Here is a 14,866-nt window from a genome sequence, read left to right as displayed (position 1 = left end):
AGTTTGTTGCCTATGAGGCTGCATTGCTGCAGGCCAGTCAGGGTGCAAATGCTGACCTCTGTGCAGCGTTGAAAGATCAACAATGGACACGTGAGCATCAGAGCTGGACCATGGAGCAATGGAAGAAGGTGATCTGGTCTGATGAATCATGTTTTCTTTTACATCACATGGATGGCCGGGTGCATTGCTTACCTGGTGAACACATGGCACCAAGATGCACTATGGGAAGAAAGCAAGCTAGCAGAGGCAGAGGTTTTGGGCAATGTTCTGCTGCAAAACCATGGGTCCAGTCATCCATGTGGATGTTACTTTGACATGTACTATCTGCATTGTTGCAGGCCATGTTCACCCTTTCATGGAAATGGTATTCCCTGATGGCTGTAGCCTCCTTCAGAGAATAATGTGCCATGCCATAAAGCGGCAGTGGTTCAGGAATGTTTTGAGGAACACAACAACCAGTTTGAGGTGTTAATTTGACCTCCAAATTTCCCAGATCTCAATCCAATCGAGCATCTGTGGAATTTGCTGGACAAACAAGTCTGATCCATGGAGGCCTCACCTCGAAACTTCCAGGACTTAAAACATGTGCTGCTAAGATCTTGGTGCTAGATAGCACAGCACACCTTCAGGGGTCTAGTGGAGTCCATGCCTCGATGAGTCAGGGCTGCTTTGGCAGCAAAAGTGGGACCAACATAATATTAGGCAGGTGGTCATAATGTTAGGGTTAGGGTTTTAATTAAAGGCACATTAAATGATGACATGACTAGGCATTGCTTGTATTTTGAAATATGACGGCATTTGAATAAGCTTCACTGTTTACAAATTACTATCTACATACAGTAAGAGGAGTTAACGGATTATTAGTTATAGTTTGATTGTGCTGTTTTGATTTTTGCAGTTTCAGAGTCTCTCCATCTGTCTGGTGAAGACGGTTGTGTTCTCAGTTGGTCTGATCATCATGGTTTCTGCCATCGTCAGTGTCCACCTCATGGAGAAGTGCAAGAAGCAAAAATAAACAGTTCTCTATTCACCATTCTTGCATGTAACTGTGTGGTGGGTTGGCTTTAGAGGAACTTCATAAAGAACCAAAAAACTGACTTTATAGTTCTGCAATTGCGCTGCTTCTTGTTACATTCAGAGACATCTGAGGTGTTGAACATAGACCTACTAGAAGAGAAGCGGTCATCACCTCAAGTGCAGAGAGCCACTCACGTGAGCTCAACTGTCACCTATTATGGTATGAACTTCAACACAGTACTTTTCGGATTTTATGTACTGTACTTAAGAAGTAACTCTCCTCAAGTGAATAAAAAGAAATCATAAGAATGGTGCCATTATTTATTCAAAGAATAAGCCTGTAAGAGTTGCTAAAGCACATAATGTGACTCTTGTTTATTGTCTTTTCATACATTTACTCTCCAGACTGCTTCCTTGATAAAATGTAGAAATCATTTCTGCTTTTATCAACAGGTTTGAAGCAGTAAACAGAGCCTTGTTTGGAAAATCATGTGTTCACTTTTGCATGAGAGCTAAACTCTGTGTGGTTTAAACAGGAAACACCTATCTGTGAGATGACTTGAACTCTGTAGTGCTATTGCTGAACCTGAACACTTCACACTTCTGTGGTTTGGAGTCAGATCAGCTTGAGACTAAAATGTCTTTCTTTGTGACAGCTGGGCTGCTTCTCTGCATTCAGACACCAGGTAAGATAAGAACACCATCTAATTACTATGCTATCAGCAGCTACAGTAATGATACATGCTTTTTTATTCTGATTAAAAAATGGATCACCAGAGGAAGAACTGACCAACACATAAAGTTGCTTCAGCTTTTATCTTACAGGATTCACAGAAATTTGAGACTTAAAACATTTCAAGACCAAATACAAGTCACAAAGGAAGCATCACTGTGATCCAGACGGAGCAAGAAGTTATTTCTTCATATTTTTCTTTAGAGGGTCAACAGCAGTGTTTGTCCTGGTCAATGTTCAAAAATTTACTGCATGTTCAGAATTACCTGAAAAAACACAGATGGTTGAATTTAGTTCTGTTATGATGTCAACTGTTTTTACAGGGTCCAGTGCTGTGACTTATGTGGCTGTACAGAAGTGGAAAATGTTCTTCTTGCACAAAACAATGTTCTGATCTGGACATTCAATCAAAACAACATTTTAGAAAAATGTTTTCCTGACACCAAACCAAAAATCTCTAATGATTATGCTGGAAGGGTTTCTTTGACAAATTACTCTGTGAAACTGAGTTCGTGGGATCATTTTGTTGTTATTCTTCTCTTAAGCAGCACAAAGTATCAGGTCAGACACACTGAGTTTGAGGCTGCCACAGAGCACATGCTGATTTACTTTTCACAGCTCTGAAACTGTTGCAGCAATTCCAGATGAGCTTAACGCACATTTTAAACACGTAATATCAAAACTATTAAAGCTATTTATCATAAGGGAGATGGCTCAAAAAGAGGCAATCATTGAAAAGGAGACAAAGATAGGTTCTGCATTGTTTAAACTGATCATCAGAAATTATTTAGAAATGAGGTACAGAAATTCAGCATTGACAAAACACTATATATTGTGCTGGTTTTTCATTAATATTATGTGTATCCTTTCTTTACAGGGTCCAGTGCTGTGACTCGTGTGTTTGTGCAGAAGGGAAAAGATGTTCTTCTGGAAGTCAGGGAAAATGTTGTTCTTAAGGAAACTGATATTCTGTTCTGGAGATTCAATCAAACAAGCAGTTTAGTAAGACTTATTTCTGGGAGAAATCCAGAAATCTTCAAAGAAAGCATTTCTTTTCTGACAAATTACTCTGTGAAACTGAAGAATTTACAAACAGCCGACAGTGGAGTTTATGATGCACGAGTGTCAGGGGCTACAGAACGAAAACTGGTTGAATACAACATCGCAGTTCAAAGTAAGTTTCTTAACATTTCACACTCTTTAGTAGAGTAACTGCTGCCATGTTTCTGAAACATTTCACACGAACATTCCTCTACAGATGCAGTGTCTCCAGTTAAGCTAAATGTGGACTCTGTGTTAAGCAGCTCAGACTCTTGTATCATCATTGCAACCTGCAGCACAGCAGAGTCCGACTTAAGCAGCACTTTCAGATGTGTTCATAAAACCTGCAATCAGGACGGAGGAGAACAATCAGAGACCACAAACTCTGGAGCTTCTCTACGTATTTACCTGTCAGATGTATTGATCTTCTGCAACCACAGCAACCAGGTCAGCTGGACTGAAAACATGATAGAGATTCAGGATTTCTGCCTCCAACCTGCTGGTAAGACGAACAAACGGAACAATTTCCTGACAATAATCAACAGCTGGAGTTAAATTTATTGCAGTTAACTTGTATTTAATACATAAACATTTGAAATGTCCTTGTAAATAAGTTTTCAATGTGACTTGTGATGTGGGATTTTGAGATTGAATAAATGTTAAAACTTGGAAAATAGGATGTTTAAATCAGTCTCAAGCACAAACAATGATAAGATTGGACAACATGACATATAAACTGAATTCATGACTACACTGAACAATCCTGTGTAAACTGCCAGTCAATGGAAACCGATACAAGACGGCAAATTCTGAAGCATAAGCTCTCTGTGTGTGAGGTGAAACTAAGGGCTATTGAGATAAACAAAAAGAAAAACGGGGGAAAGCCAAGAGTAGCTGTGGAAGGGGAGGAGGGGTTGATTTTTTAAGAAAGGGAGGTGGTTAAACTTTGACATGATAACATCACACGCTCTGAATATGCTGATTGGTTTTTAAGAAGGATGGGTTGTGGTTTTCCAGACAAAGGAGGAGCATTCAGAAGAAGTTTGCAGAAGTCTATAAGACGATGCAACACTTTCTGTCGTCAGTTAAAATCTTGAGATTAAGGTTAGGGTTAGTAAGGTTAGGGTTAGTAAGGTTAGGGTTAGGGTTAGTAGGGTTAGGGTTAGTAGGGTTAGGGTTAGGGTTAGTAGGGTTAGGGTTAGGCTTGAGATTTTTCTCTTGTTTGTCCTTACAGCCTCTGCATTGAACAAACATTATTCACATCAGACTCTGAAGACTGTTTCAAGACTCTTTCTTGAAAATGTTTCCAAAGACACCAATATCTGATTAAGAAGTGATTCGGACTACAAGTTTGACAAAGCTATTTGATTATCACTGGCCTTTAGCAGGCAGACTGAATCACAACACCATAACTTTTTTGGTTTGAAAGTGGGAAAAAAATAGACAGTACACAAGTTTTAATTAAAGGCACATTAAATGATGACATGACTAGGCATCGCTTGTATTTTGAAATATGACAGTATTTTCTATCTCCATACAGTAAGAGGAGTTAACAGTTTATAAGCTATAGTTTGATTGTGCTATTTTGATTTTTTCAGTTTCAGAGTCCCTCCATCTGTCTGGTGAAGATGGTCGTGATCTCAGTCGGTCTGATCATCATGGTTTCTGCCATTATCAGCGTCCACCTCATGGAGAAGTGCAAGAAGCAAAAATAAACAAACAGTTCTCTACTTACCAATCTTACATGTAACTGTGTGGATCATTGGCTTTAGAGGAACAGAATTTCATTTTGAAACCTTAACATTTGATCTGCCCTTTATTGCTTTATCACTACTAGCAGGACTTTTTTTATTGAGTTCTTCCGTTAGTAGTTTGTATCATACACAGGAAATGCAGTGCTGCACCAAAAAAGGCAGAAGTTACATTGCAGGATTTAATATGTTTGAGGAATAAGTAATTGGTAATTGCAAATGTTTTATGAGGAAGTAAATACATGCAACACTTTGATGAGTAGTTTGCTTCAGGGATATTTTCAACACAACTGGACAAGCAACAGTTTAGTAATATGAATATTGTTTCTTTATATAAAACTCCACAGGGCATGTTGTAGCAGAATGATGCCAACACTGAGTATTCTTCATTGTTTTATTCATTACTGTGTTCTCTGTGCAAATAAAAATTTGTACCAGTATTAAAACTTGTAAATAATTTTCACTCAAAATCTGTATTTTTACAGAGTAATTCCTTCTGTTACAATGTCTGACCATGAAATTACAGTTTTACTGTGTAGATTTCAGCTAAATATATTTCAGTATACTACAGATATGTCATGAATTTCAATTTTTATTTAATGTTTTTTTTTAGATTTTAGTTTTCAACATTACAGTGTTCCACTGTTTTTTCCACAGTTTTTTTCTTTTTTTATACCAGAAAGAGTGCTGTTTTTCTGCCAGTCTTTCTGCTAGATTTTTGTTTTTATAGTTTTTGTTTTTTTCTACAATGTTGACTTTATATGTTGACTTTTGCGATGAGATCACAGCTAAGTTTTCCTTCTGTCTGCAAATAAAGATAAACTTTCATGCAACTCTTTTTCAGTCATATGTTGGTTTTGCTTTGTCTTTCTGACAAAGCAAAGTTATATGTTCTTCTAAATGTTAATCTAAAATCATGTTGGTTTCGACTTCCACAGGTCCCCTTATCAGCCTTTTCTTGGTGCCATTTCAGACAATGAAAATGAAAGCTTTGGTATTTTTAACCATGTTTTCTGCTTTGTTTTTATCAGTAAACTTTATTTTAGATCCTTGGTTATTTGATTAGACTCCCAGGTTATTGATTGTTACCATGAAGTTTGAGGAATGATCCTCAGCTGACAATTCATAAATGACATTCAACTAAAAGGAATTCTTGAATGAAATCTAAACTCAAAAAACCACAAGGATGACTTTGAAAAGTTTAAAGCTGGTTCCAGCAAAAATATACCTCTTTTAATCCATATTTTCAAAACAGCTAAAACATTGCAGCACAAACTTGTTGAGTTTCAGCAACTGCTGCCATGACAAAATAAGTTAATTCAGGCTTTTAGACACTGTACAAGTACAGAATTGAAATATACAGGACCAGTCAAAAGTTTGGACACACTTTATCATTCAATGGTTTTTATTTAATTATTTTCTACATTGTAGATTAATACTGAAGACATCAAAACTATAAAAGAATACACGTGGAATTATGTTGTAAACAAAAAGTGTCAATCTTCAGTATTAATCTACAATGTAGAAACTAATACAAATAAATAAAAACCGTTGAATGAGAAGGTGTGTCCAAACTTTTGACAGGTAGCATAGGACTCTGATGAAATTCTTTGTTTGCAGTAATACAATCTGTAAACTAAAATCCATAAAACACATTCAGAAAATATATTAAACAACAAAGATTTTAAAAAAAAAATAGGAGCTACAATAAGAAATACAGAAAACACTGCAGATAACGGTATAAACACTTCAAAGCTACATCTCCAAACTGTAAATTGTTTCTTGTAGAATACAGAAGCATCACATTGTCCATTGTCCTCCACATTAAATTCACTGTCTTGCAATCCCTCCACTGTATTTCAAAAATGTGTACATCTTTTGAGAGGTGGTTACTGCAGTCAGGTTCCCAACCTGAAACTTCTGTATTGTTCCATAAGGACCTTTTACTTCCCTGGTTACCATTCAACCAAATACTGTATTGGCAAATGATTTTTTTCAGTGCTCCACTCTAAAATGTAATATTTGGGCTCAAGAAAACACAGCAGTTTGCATCAACCTTTTTCAGTTTCTAAGAAAATTAAATTCAATCAACAAAGTACGTTAAGCAAAGGGAATTAGTTTCTCCTTAACAATGCAAGGTATGTTTAAAGACCAGTCCTAACTATTTGAAATTTTCTATGCATGTTAAGGTGAAGAAAATTTAGGTTGTCGAGTCGATTTCATTAAGTTATGTCAACTTCAATTAAGTTTTAAATCAACTAACAGATAAATTTGACTTTAAGCTACACACAATATTAAGTTGATGCCATTACCAACAATAACATGTCGACCCAGTCCATCAAAATAATGTTTTTTTTTTCTTTATCCATGCTACAGCCTGACATTCATAGCTGTGTACAAAACTATTAACTCCAAACAAAACCCCGTTAGGCAGCAATAAATGTGTTACAGTACAAGAAGCAAACAGGAAACTGATGAGACTGGTATGCAAACTACAGTTCCTGAAGATTTTTGCAGGGCCTGGCTGGCTTCTCTATCTTGGCTGGCTTATCTACTGTAGTATACAGACTCTCTGGCAGTGGGTTGTCTCTTGCCTCAGCAGGTCTAGAGTGAAGCCCTACCAAGCTGTAGGTGGACGTTGGAGACACACAGGAAGCATCACTGGGTGGACTCTCATCCCGAGTTTGGGTAGTTTCAACCTGGAAAATAAATTACAGATCACATTTTTGGGAAATACCCTTTGCCATTTTTACTGATTGTACATTTAATTTTCAAGAGTTCCATTCACAGCAGATCACCCGTATCCTTCAAAAACTGCAGTTTTCTAGATCTTGGACTACAGATGTGAAAACTCTGATCTTTGTAACGTCACAATAAATTTGTATTTTTTCATCAAAAATGCATAAAATTGCTTTAAAACACACTTGTATGTGTTGCTTACATAGACTGGATATAAGATGCTATGAGATGATATACACCGATCAGCCACAACATACTGACCACTGATAGGTGAAGTGAATAACATCGATGTTTGACATGTACCACCCACCTAAACATTGCAGGTCAAGCATCCCCCTAACCCCCAAGGCAACAGCAGTTCTTGATGCCAGTTGCCATCCTCAGCAGGACAATACACCCCAACACACCGCAAAAACTGTTCAGGAGTGGCCCGGGGAACATGAGAGAGCTAAGGTGTTCACCGGGGTTTCAAACTCCCCAGATCCAAATCTTATTGAGCATCTGTCGGATGTGCCAGGATAAGCCTGATCTAGGTAGGTCCCACCCTGCAACCCACAGGACCCACAGAATTCACTGCCACCATCCCAGTGCCACAAGACATTCCTAGAAGTCCTGTGTCCATGTTCCACTAGGTCAGAGGAGCTTTGGCAGCATAAAGGAGACCAACACAAAATATATTCAGGTAGCCATAATGTTACGACTGATCCGTGTATGCGGTGTGATTCAAGGACACTACATACTCATAGTGTAGTAACTTTTCAATCATTTTATAGCCTCGCCCTGAAACAAACCCTGCTTTATCATCTTTTAAACTCTAAATGGGATCATAATTTCCTAAATAGACATCTTACTGCAAAAGAGACTTAAGACTAGCAGTTAAAACCAAAAAAACTTCAAAAAACGTGTTACAAATCAAACAGGAAGTTGGGTCATTTTCTCCTAGCCCTCTAAAAACTCTGACATTTTGAAACCAGAGGAGTTGCCCCCTGCTGGCTGTTTGACAGAATGCAGTTTTAAGGCACTTTAGAACTGCTTCACTTTTCAAACCTGGGGGCTACGTCCATCTTACAAAATCTACAGTTGTTCATTAAGAGTAGAGTAAGGTGTGACACGGCTTTGCTGTGTCACAATCAAATAAACTGTGTGGAATTAAAATTAATTTCTTAGCCAAGAGAAAGCACAGCACACTACAAAATAAACACAAGCAAAAAAAGAAGCATATTCTTTTGCAGAATTTACTATGCAACTAGTACTAACTAATTTACTATCACCTTGAAAAGTTTCTATGTTGGAGTCCTTGAAACACGTGCCTGTTTGTCACAACAATGTTTCCTGAAGAATATGGAGGTAATTTTCTTTGTTTGAAGCACTAGTATGCCTGGCAGCAAAACAGCCTCAGAGTATAAAGTCAAATTGGCAATTGGCTCAGAGGAGTCAGCAGCTGTAGTCAATTGTATTGACTCACAAGATGTTAAGAGGCCATATCTCTAAGAAATATTAATTAACACAACTGTCTACATCACCAAAACTGGTAAATCAAGTTGCTGTATGTATATTTTTGACCCACCACATTTTGTCATATAAAAGACATATAATAAGTCTATGAAAAAACCAAAATGCATTATAATTGTTTGGGACAAAGACTCTGAAGTCATGGAAAACTCAGGACGACCATGAGTTACATGGTGTTTACAAGTACATGTAAACTTTTGTTCAGGACTATAGGGCAGATTTGTCCAAAGTATTTTGATCATAATATTTTCTTATCTATATTAATGAAAGATTTATTTCCATTTAGGTGGCACATTTTCCCGTAAAGGGAATATGCAGAGGCACAAAACCTTTGGCTCAGTAGAGCGAGAGCGACTTCCAAAGAAATCACATGTAGGTTGCATTTCCTGAAGTTAGCGCAAAAAACAGATGCAAAGGTAGAAGAAAATAAAACCGAGATGATGTGATGTGCATAAACACCTTTAGCTGAATGTAAATGAGACTGTTGCAGTTTTGAGAAATGTGCACCATTTCTAACATATATTTGAAGCTTTGCAAATGGAAACACACTTTTATTAAGTCACCTGCTCCTAAAACTGAAAATTTTGTTTCTAATAATAACTCAAAATATTGGGAAAAATGCACATAAAGGACATTCAGCAGTGTGACAACATATACCCAGCATAAAGAAACATGTTGCGGTTTTAGTAGGACTTCAGGACTAAGTCTGGCTAGATGGGTTGTGGTGCATCTGGAAATTCAACAAGTTCATTGGATCCAAAGCATCCGAGCACAAGGAAGCAGCACGATCAGGGACAGAAGCACAGGGCAGGCAGAAGAAAAAGCCAAAGCAGGAACAGCGACTGATGCAGCTTTGTAAGGAATCCTGGTGATATACAGAAAATGTATGATTTAAAATATAAAATTGTTTGGAGGTTGACATGCATAGCAAATGTGTGTTTGCACATGTTCACACAGCATATCTATACAGTGAAGCCCCTGCTTTTAAATCTGAAAAAGTTTCTTCACTTTGACTGTTTTTGCAAGTCAATCACAAACTGCTCAACAAAGGTACATTTGGGTGAATGGTATGATATTTGTTAATAAATAAATAAAAAGATAGTTACCTGAGGAGTTGCATAGATTGTATTTTCATGGTTCTCTGTGTCATCTGCAGGTCAGACATAAAAACATGTATGATTTGACATGACTTCTAATTTACTCTTTCTACTTTCTGCACCTTTACATTATTTTATCACTGCCTACATCCAGTTTCAATTCTGTGTATGTCTACGTAAATCCATCCTCACATTAGAGCATGATTTACTGCCCAATACCTGGAATTTGTTGTTTTATGATGTTGGTGAATCCTAGAAGTAGATTTTTTTAAGTGCTTCAAACAGCAATGCATATAGAAATCCCTTTTTCATCCCCCCTGTGATCACAGCTCATAAACTCATACTGGAAATAAATGGTCTGAAAGCAGCACAAAAACTAGACCAATTCCGATTTTTTGTTTCTAAATTCCACTTTGGTGTCAGGTAAATGTGAGAGCTATATTATAACCACAATAAAAAAAAATTGCATATAGGAGGTTTTAGTTACAGAATACAGTGTGGTCGAAAAAAAAAGATCCGCTGGGATTTCCTGAAAGGTCTGAGATTGTTTATACAATTTGAACTGAATTGCATTATAGCACAAACATGATTGTTGGATGGAGCAGATGAGCTTTTCATAGAACATAGAATTCCTACGTGCAGTAAATAGTGGGATTTTGCAGCTTTTGCACACTTGGACTTACTTACATTGTCTTCTCTTTCGACGATGAAGTCCAGCGACTGCAACAGCTAATATGAAGACAACCCCACTCACAGTCCCAAAACCAATGGCAATGCCGTTGGTAGGAGATTGAGCATACTCTGTGAAAGAAAGAAAGAAAATTATGCCTGGTTTAAGTCATGCAACATAACTAAGAGTGTGCTTCTGTAGCATCCCATCTAGGAGGTCTGAACTTGAAAAATTCTGTAACTGCACCGCTTTTTTTCAAGCCTGAAATCTTTTCAGAAACATTTCTGTAAAATATTTAGTGTTTCTGAAGAGCCATCATGTTTGTCTGGTTTGAAATCCAGGTAACATATGGCTCACACTGAAAGTGTTGGTTCAGTTAGGTGCAGACAGAATTTCTGAGCAGTTGTAGGAGTTTTTAGCCTGTATGTTTTCTTTGTTGCTTAATAGTCATGGGAAGAAAAAAAACTCACAACTGCTGTGCTGGCACATCTATACATTCACTGATTTTCCATTAAACCAATGCAAGTTATTTTTAAACAAACACAATTTCTTGGAGACAAAGTTAGAATACAATTTTCTTGGTAGCAAACCTGCTCTGATGGGATCACTAGTTGAATATGATCAACTAAAGCCTAATGAGTGGAGCCAGACTGACACACTTTCAAACTACCAGCCATCCAAAAGTCAATGGAAAAGTAACAGTTCATTATGTTAATATTATTATTGTTATTATTATTGTGATAAATCTAGCGTGTGCATTGATTGTTTGCCTTCCAGTCTTACCAGGATCTAGTTTGAGAAAGGCTTAATTGTTTAGTTTGTTCAATTTACCAGCAGGTTGGAGGCAGAAATCTTGAATCTCTTTCTTGTCTTTGGTCCAGCTGACCTGGTTGCTGTGGGTGCAGAAGATCGATGCATTCCACAAGTAAATACTGAGAAAAGCACCAGAGTTTGTGGTCTTTGATTGTTCTCCTCCGTCCTGATCGCAGGTTTGATTAACACATCTAAAACTGCTGCTGATATCAGAGTCCGATGTGCTGCAGGTTGCATTGACGATACAGGAGTCTGAGCTGCTTAACACAGAGTCCACATTTAGCTTAACTGGAGACACTGCATCTGTGGAGGAAAGTTAGTGTGAAATGTTTCAGAAACATGGCAGCAGTTACTCTACTAAAGAGTCTGAAATGTTAAGAAACTTACCTTGAACTGCGATGTTGTATTCAACCAGTGTTCGTTCTGTAGCCCCTGACACTCGTGCATCATAAACTCCACTGTCGACTGCTTGTAAATTCTTCAGTTTCACAGAGTAATTTGTCACAGAAACCCTTCCAACGTAATCATCAAAGATATCTGGTTCTGCCGGAGGAAAAAATCTTACTAAAGTGTTGATTGCATTAAATCTCCACGTAAGGATATCCCTTTTTTGAGGAGCAAAAGATATTGGGACTTCCAGAAGAACATCTTTTCCCTTCTGCACAAACACACGAGTCACAGCACTGGACCCTGTAAAGAAAGGATACACATAATATTAATGAAAAACCAGCACAATATATAGTGTTTTGTCAATGCTTAATTTCTGTACCTCATTTCTAAATAATTTCTGATGATCAGTTTAAACAATGCAGATCCTATCTTTGTTTCCTCTTCAATGATTGCCTCTTTTTGAGCCACCTCCCTTTTGAAAACTAGCTTTAATAGTTTTGTTTAAAATGTGCATTAAGCTTGTCTAGAATTGCTGCAACAGTTTCAGAGCTGTGAAAAGTAAATCAGCATGTGCTCTGTGGCAGCTTCAAACTCAGTGTGTCTGACCTGATACTTTGTGCTGCTTAAGAGAATAATAGAGACAAAAAACTGATTCCACTAATTGTCTCTATAGCCAAAACCTGCAATTTATTGCTTCTATTTTGTGTAGACTCAGCTTTGAAAACGACAAGAGAGAATCAAGAAAATAACATATAATTGTTTAAGTTCTTTCCTCATAATTTGGCATAAACACAGAAGGCAAAGAGAAATAAAACAGGCCTGATTTCGACACAGCGCCTGACACAGAGCTAAAAGTAAAGTGAATAGTGGATGCAACTAAAAAAAACAGAACTTCTAGTTAATATTTGATGTCATGTTGACAGACATGCAAATGTGTCAGCGGTTGGATAACGAGTTCCCTATGACATTATGAAGTCTGTGTGTTTTCAACCTGACCAAAAAAACGTACAAAATCAAATAATGAAATTAAAATGAATAATAATAGCAATATTATTTTGTCTTCTTATTCAAGCATTCTTGAGAAACCAATTCAAGAATTTTTCCTTGTTAAACAACCAGAATAGAGACAGTAACTTACTGATGATAAATTAAAACCCAGTCTTGGTGTGTTCATCGTCACACAGCAGTTTAATCAGTTTCTTGTACAAGCTGCTTTGGCTTCCTGTCATGTACTTCATCCATTTTACTTACTGTGTCTTTCAAACAAAACATTTAAATGTGACATCAACCACATTTTAAACATAAAATACAGCAAGTGTTTAAACATTAGTAGAAAAAAATAAGTCTTTACCTTGCATAAATACCAGAATAGATACCAGAACAACAGCCCATAAAAATGCAATGCGCGCCATCGTAACACTCTATGAAGAAACAAGGAAGTAAGACACATATCATATAGTCAAATGTGCAAACACTTCCCTTCCTGTTTGAATGGGGGTCTCCCCTTCTCTCCTCCAAACATTATTTGGGTCATTGTGGCCAAATAGCTCAATTTTTGTTTCATCTGATCATAGGACTTTCCTCTAAAACTTTTTTTCGTCAGTGTGATCAGTTGCAAACTCTAGTTGAGCTTTCAGGTGTTGCTAGAGGAAGAGCTTCCCTCTTGCATGGCAGTCTCTCAGCACATGTCGATGTAAAAAAACATTTGACTGTGGACACTGACAGCTGTGTTCTAGCAGCTTCTAATTTTTGCAGACTGCCATGTAATACAGAAAGAGGACCCAAAGTGCAGACATGGTCAACTGACAAACCCCAGTTCATATAAACAAAAGCACAGCAGCAGGAAAACAATAAGAGTCCAAAGTCAACCAAAAACGTCAAAAACAAACAATAAAGTCACCTTGAGCAATACAAACTTATTTACCCAGATGATTAATCATATTTTCAATTTTGACATTGCTTGCTCTTTAAATGTAACATGAAAGTTAAATAACACATGCAGAAATTATTTTGGATTTTTTAAAAAAATGTTTTAAATATTGGCAATTAATTTACAATTGAGGGACCTTTTAAATTTCTGACATAAAAATAATATTAAATTAGCAGGGTTCCTTTGTCGACAGTAGTAAATAATTCCAGCTAGCTAGCATTACCTCAAGCTAATATTGTAATAACATTAATAAGAACAATATTAGCTTAACATTAAGTCAGGTAGGTAGTCATTTAGGTACATAAAGTTTTTACTGCTGGTTAGTTATTACAATGGTGTACTAGATGGTAAAGCACATCATTTATCAGAAAAATATCATTAGCAAAGCTAACATTCTTCCTTAAATGTGCTACTCTCTTACATATTACAGAAAAAGTTTGCTATTTTTTGTTCAAATGAATAAATAACCATCCACAGGACTCTTGTGTTAACAGTAAATAAATGTTTGTATATTCTGTTAAAATACCACAGAGATTTATTTTGTGCTGTCAGACGATTATATGATCTTGCTTAAGAAATGCTTCGTTTGATTTCCACCCACAAGAAAAAATATCTTGAAACTATTTAAAGATTAGTAACTATCATCCAAGAAAATACCTAAAATATAAATGACTATATCTACTGGTAAGAAGGGCAAATATGGTGGGGTGGTCTTCTTACACTGTATACCCTGTCTGGTTTGGCTAAAGGGCAGAGTAGGAAATAAGAGGCACACCGTACTCCACTCCTTTTAAATTACTGATCCATTCTATTATTTTGTAATATTTTTATTTTATCTCATGTTTACACCAAATGCAGTGTGGTTCAGCTTTGCATTAGTGAGTCTTATTGTTACGGAGCAGGTCAGAGGCTCAAATGCAGGATGACAAAAGACCACCAAAAGCAATATTTTAAATACAACAATACTTGTATACTACAAAACTAATATTTACACCAATACACAAGGGAGTGCTAAAAGGCTAACAGGAAGTGAAGGAAGTGAATCATACACACACACACACACACACACACACACACACACACACACGTAAGGCCTTCAGTTAATTTTATGTATATATATATATATATATATATATATATATATATATATATATATATATATATATATATATA

General features: G+C 36.7%; 2 protein-coding genes across 3 annotated transcripts; one reads left to right on the top strand and one right to left on the bottom strand.

The window, feature by feature from the left end:
* Positions 1 to 1,608: 1,608 nt before the first annotated feature.
* LOC111564915 (uncharacterized) lies at positions 1,609 to 5,485 on the top strand. Its single transcript, XM_023264784.3, has 4 exons — positions 1,609 to 1,703; positions 2,628 to 2,924; positions 3,009 to 3,293; positions 4,390 to 5,485. The coding sequence occupies exons 1-4, from the start codon at positions 1,655 to 1,657 to the stop codon at positions 4,539 to 4,541; spliced, it is 783 nt and encodes a 260-aa protein (XP_023120552.1). The 5' UTR covers positions 1,609 to 1,654; the 3' UTR covers positions 4,542 to 5,485.
* A 252-nt stretch (positions 5,486 to 5,737) lies between these two features.
* Positions 5,738 to 14,660, bottom strand: LOC111564911 (uncharacterized). 2 transcript variants are annotated; one of them, XM_035945728.2, is made up of 7 exons: positions 13,115 to 14,660; positions 11,761 to 12,063; positions 11,392 to 11,676; positions 10,578 to 10,691; positions 9,900 to 9,943; positions 9,451 to 9,658; positions 7,106 to 7,241 (listed from the first exon to the last, which is right to left on the bottom strand). In XM_035945728.2, the coding sequence occupies exons 1-6, from the start codon at positions 13,173 to 13,175 to the stop codon at positions 9,494 to 9,496; spliced, it is 972 nt and encodes a 323-aa protein (XP_035801621.1). In that variant the 5' UTR covers positions 13,176 to 14,660; the 3' UTR covers positions 7,106 to 7,241; positions 9,451 to 9,493. The 2 variants fall into 2 exon arrangements, with proteins under 2 accessions (XP_023120548.2, XP_035801621.1); XM_023264780.3 differs by lacking the exon at positions 9,451 to 9,658 and having other exon boundaries at positions 5,738 to 7,241; positions 13,115 to 14,637.
* Positions 14,661 to 14,866: the final 206 nt, after the last annotated feature.

Source organism: Amphiprion ocellaris, chromosome 10, assembly GCF_022539595.1.
Source record: "Amphiprion ocellaris isolate individual 3 ecotype Okinawa chromosome 10, ASM2253959v1, whole genome shotgun sequence".
NCBI lineage: Eukaryota > Metazoa > Chordata > Actinopteri > Pomacentridae > Amphiprion > Amphiprion ocellaris.
The sequence above is the reverse complement of the archived record's forward strand: the minus strand, read 5'-3'. Positions and strand labels throughout refer to the sequence as shown.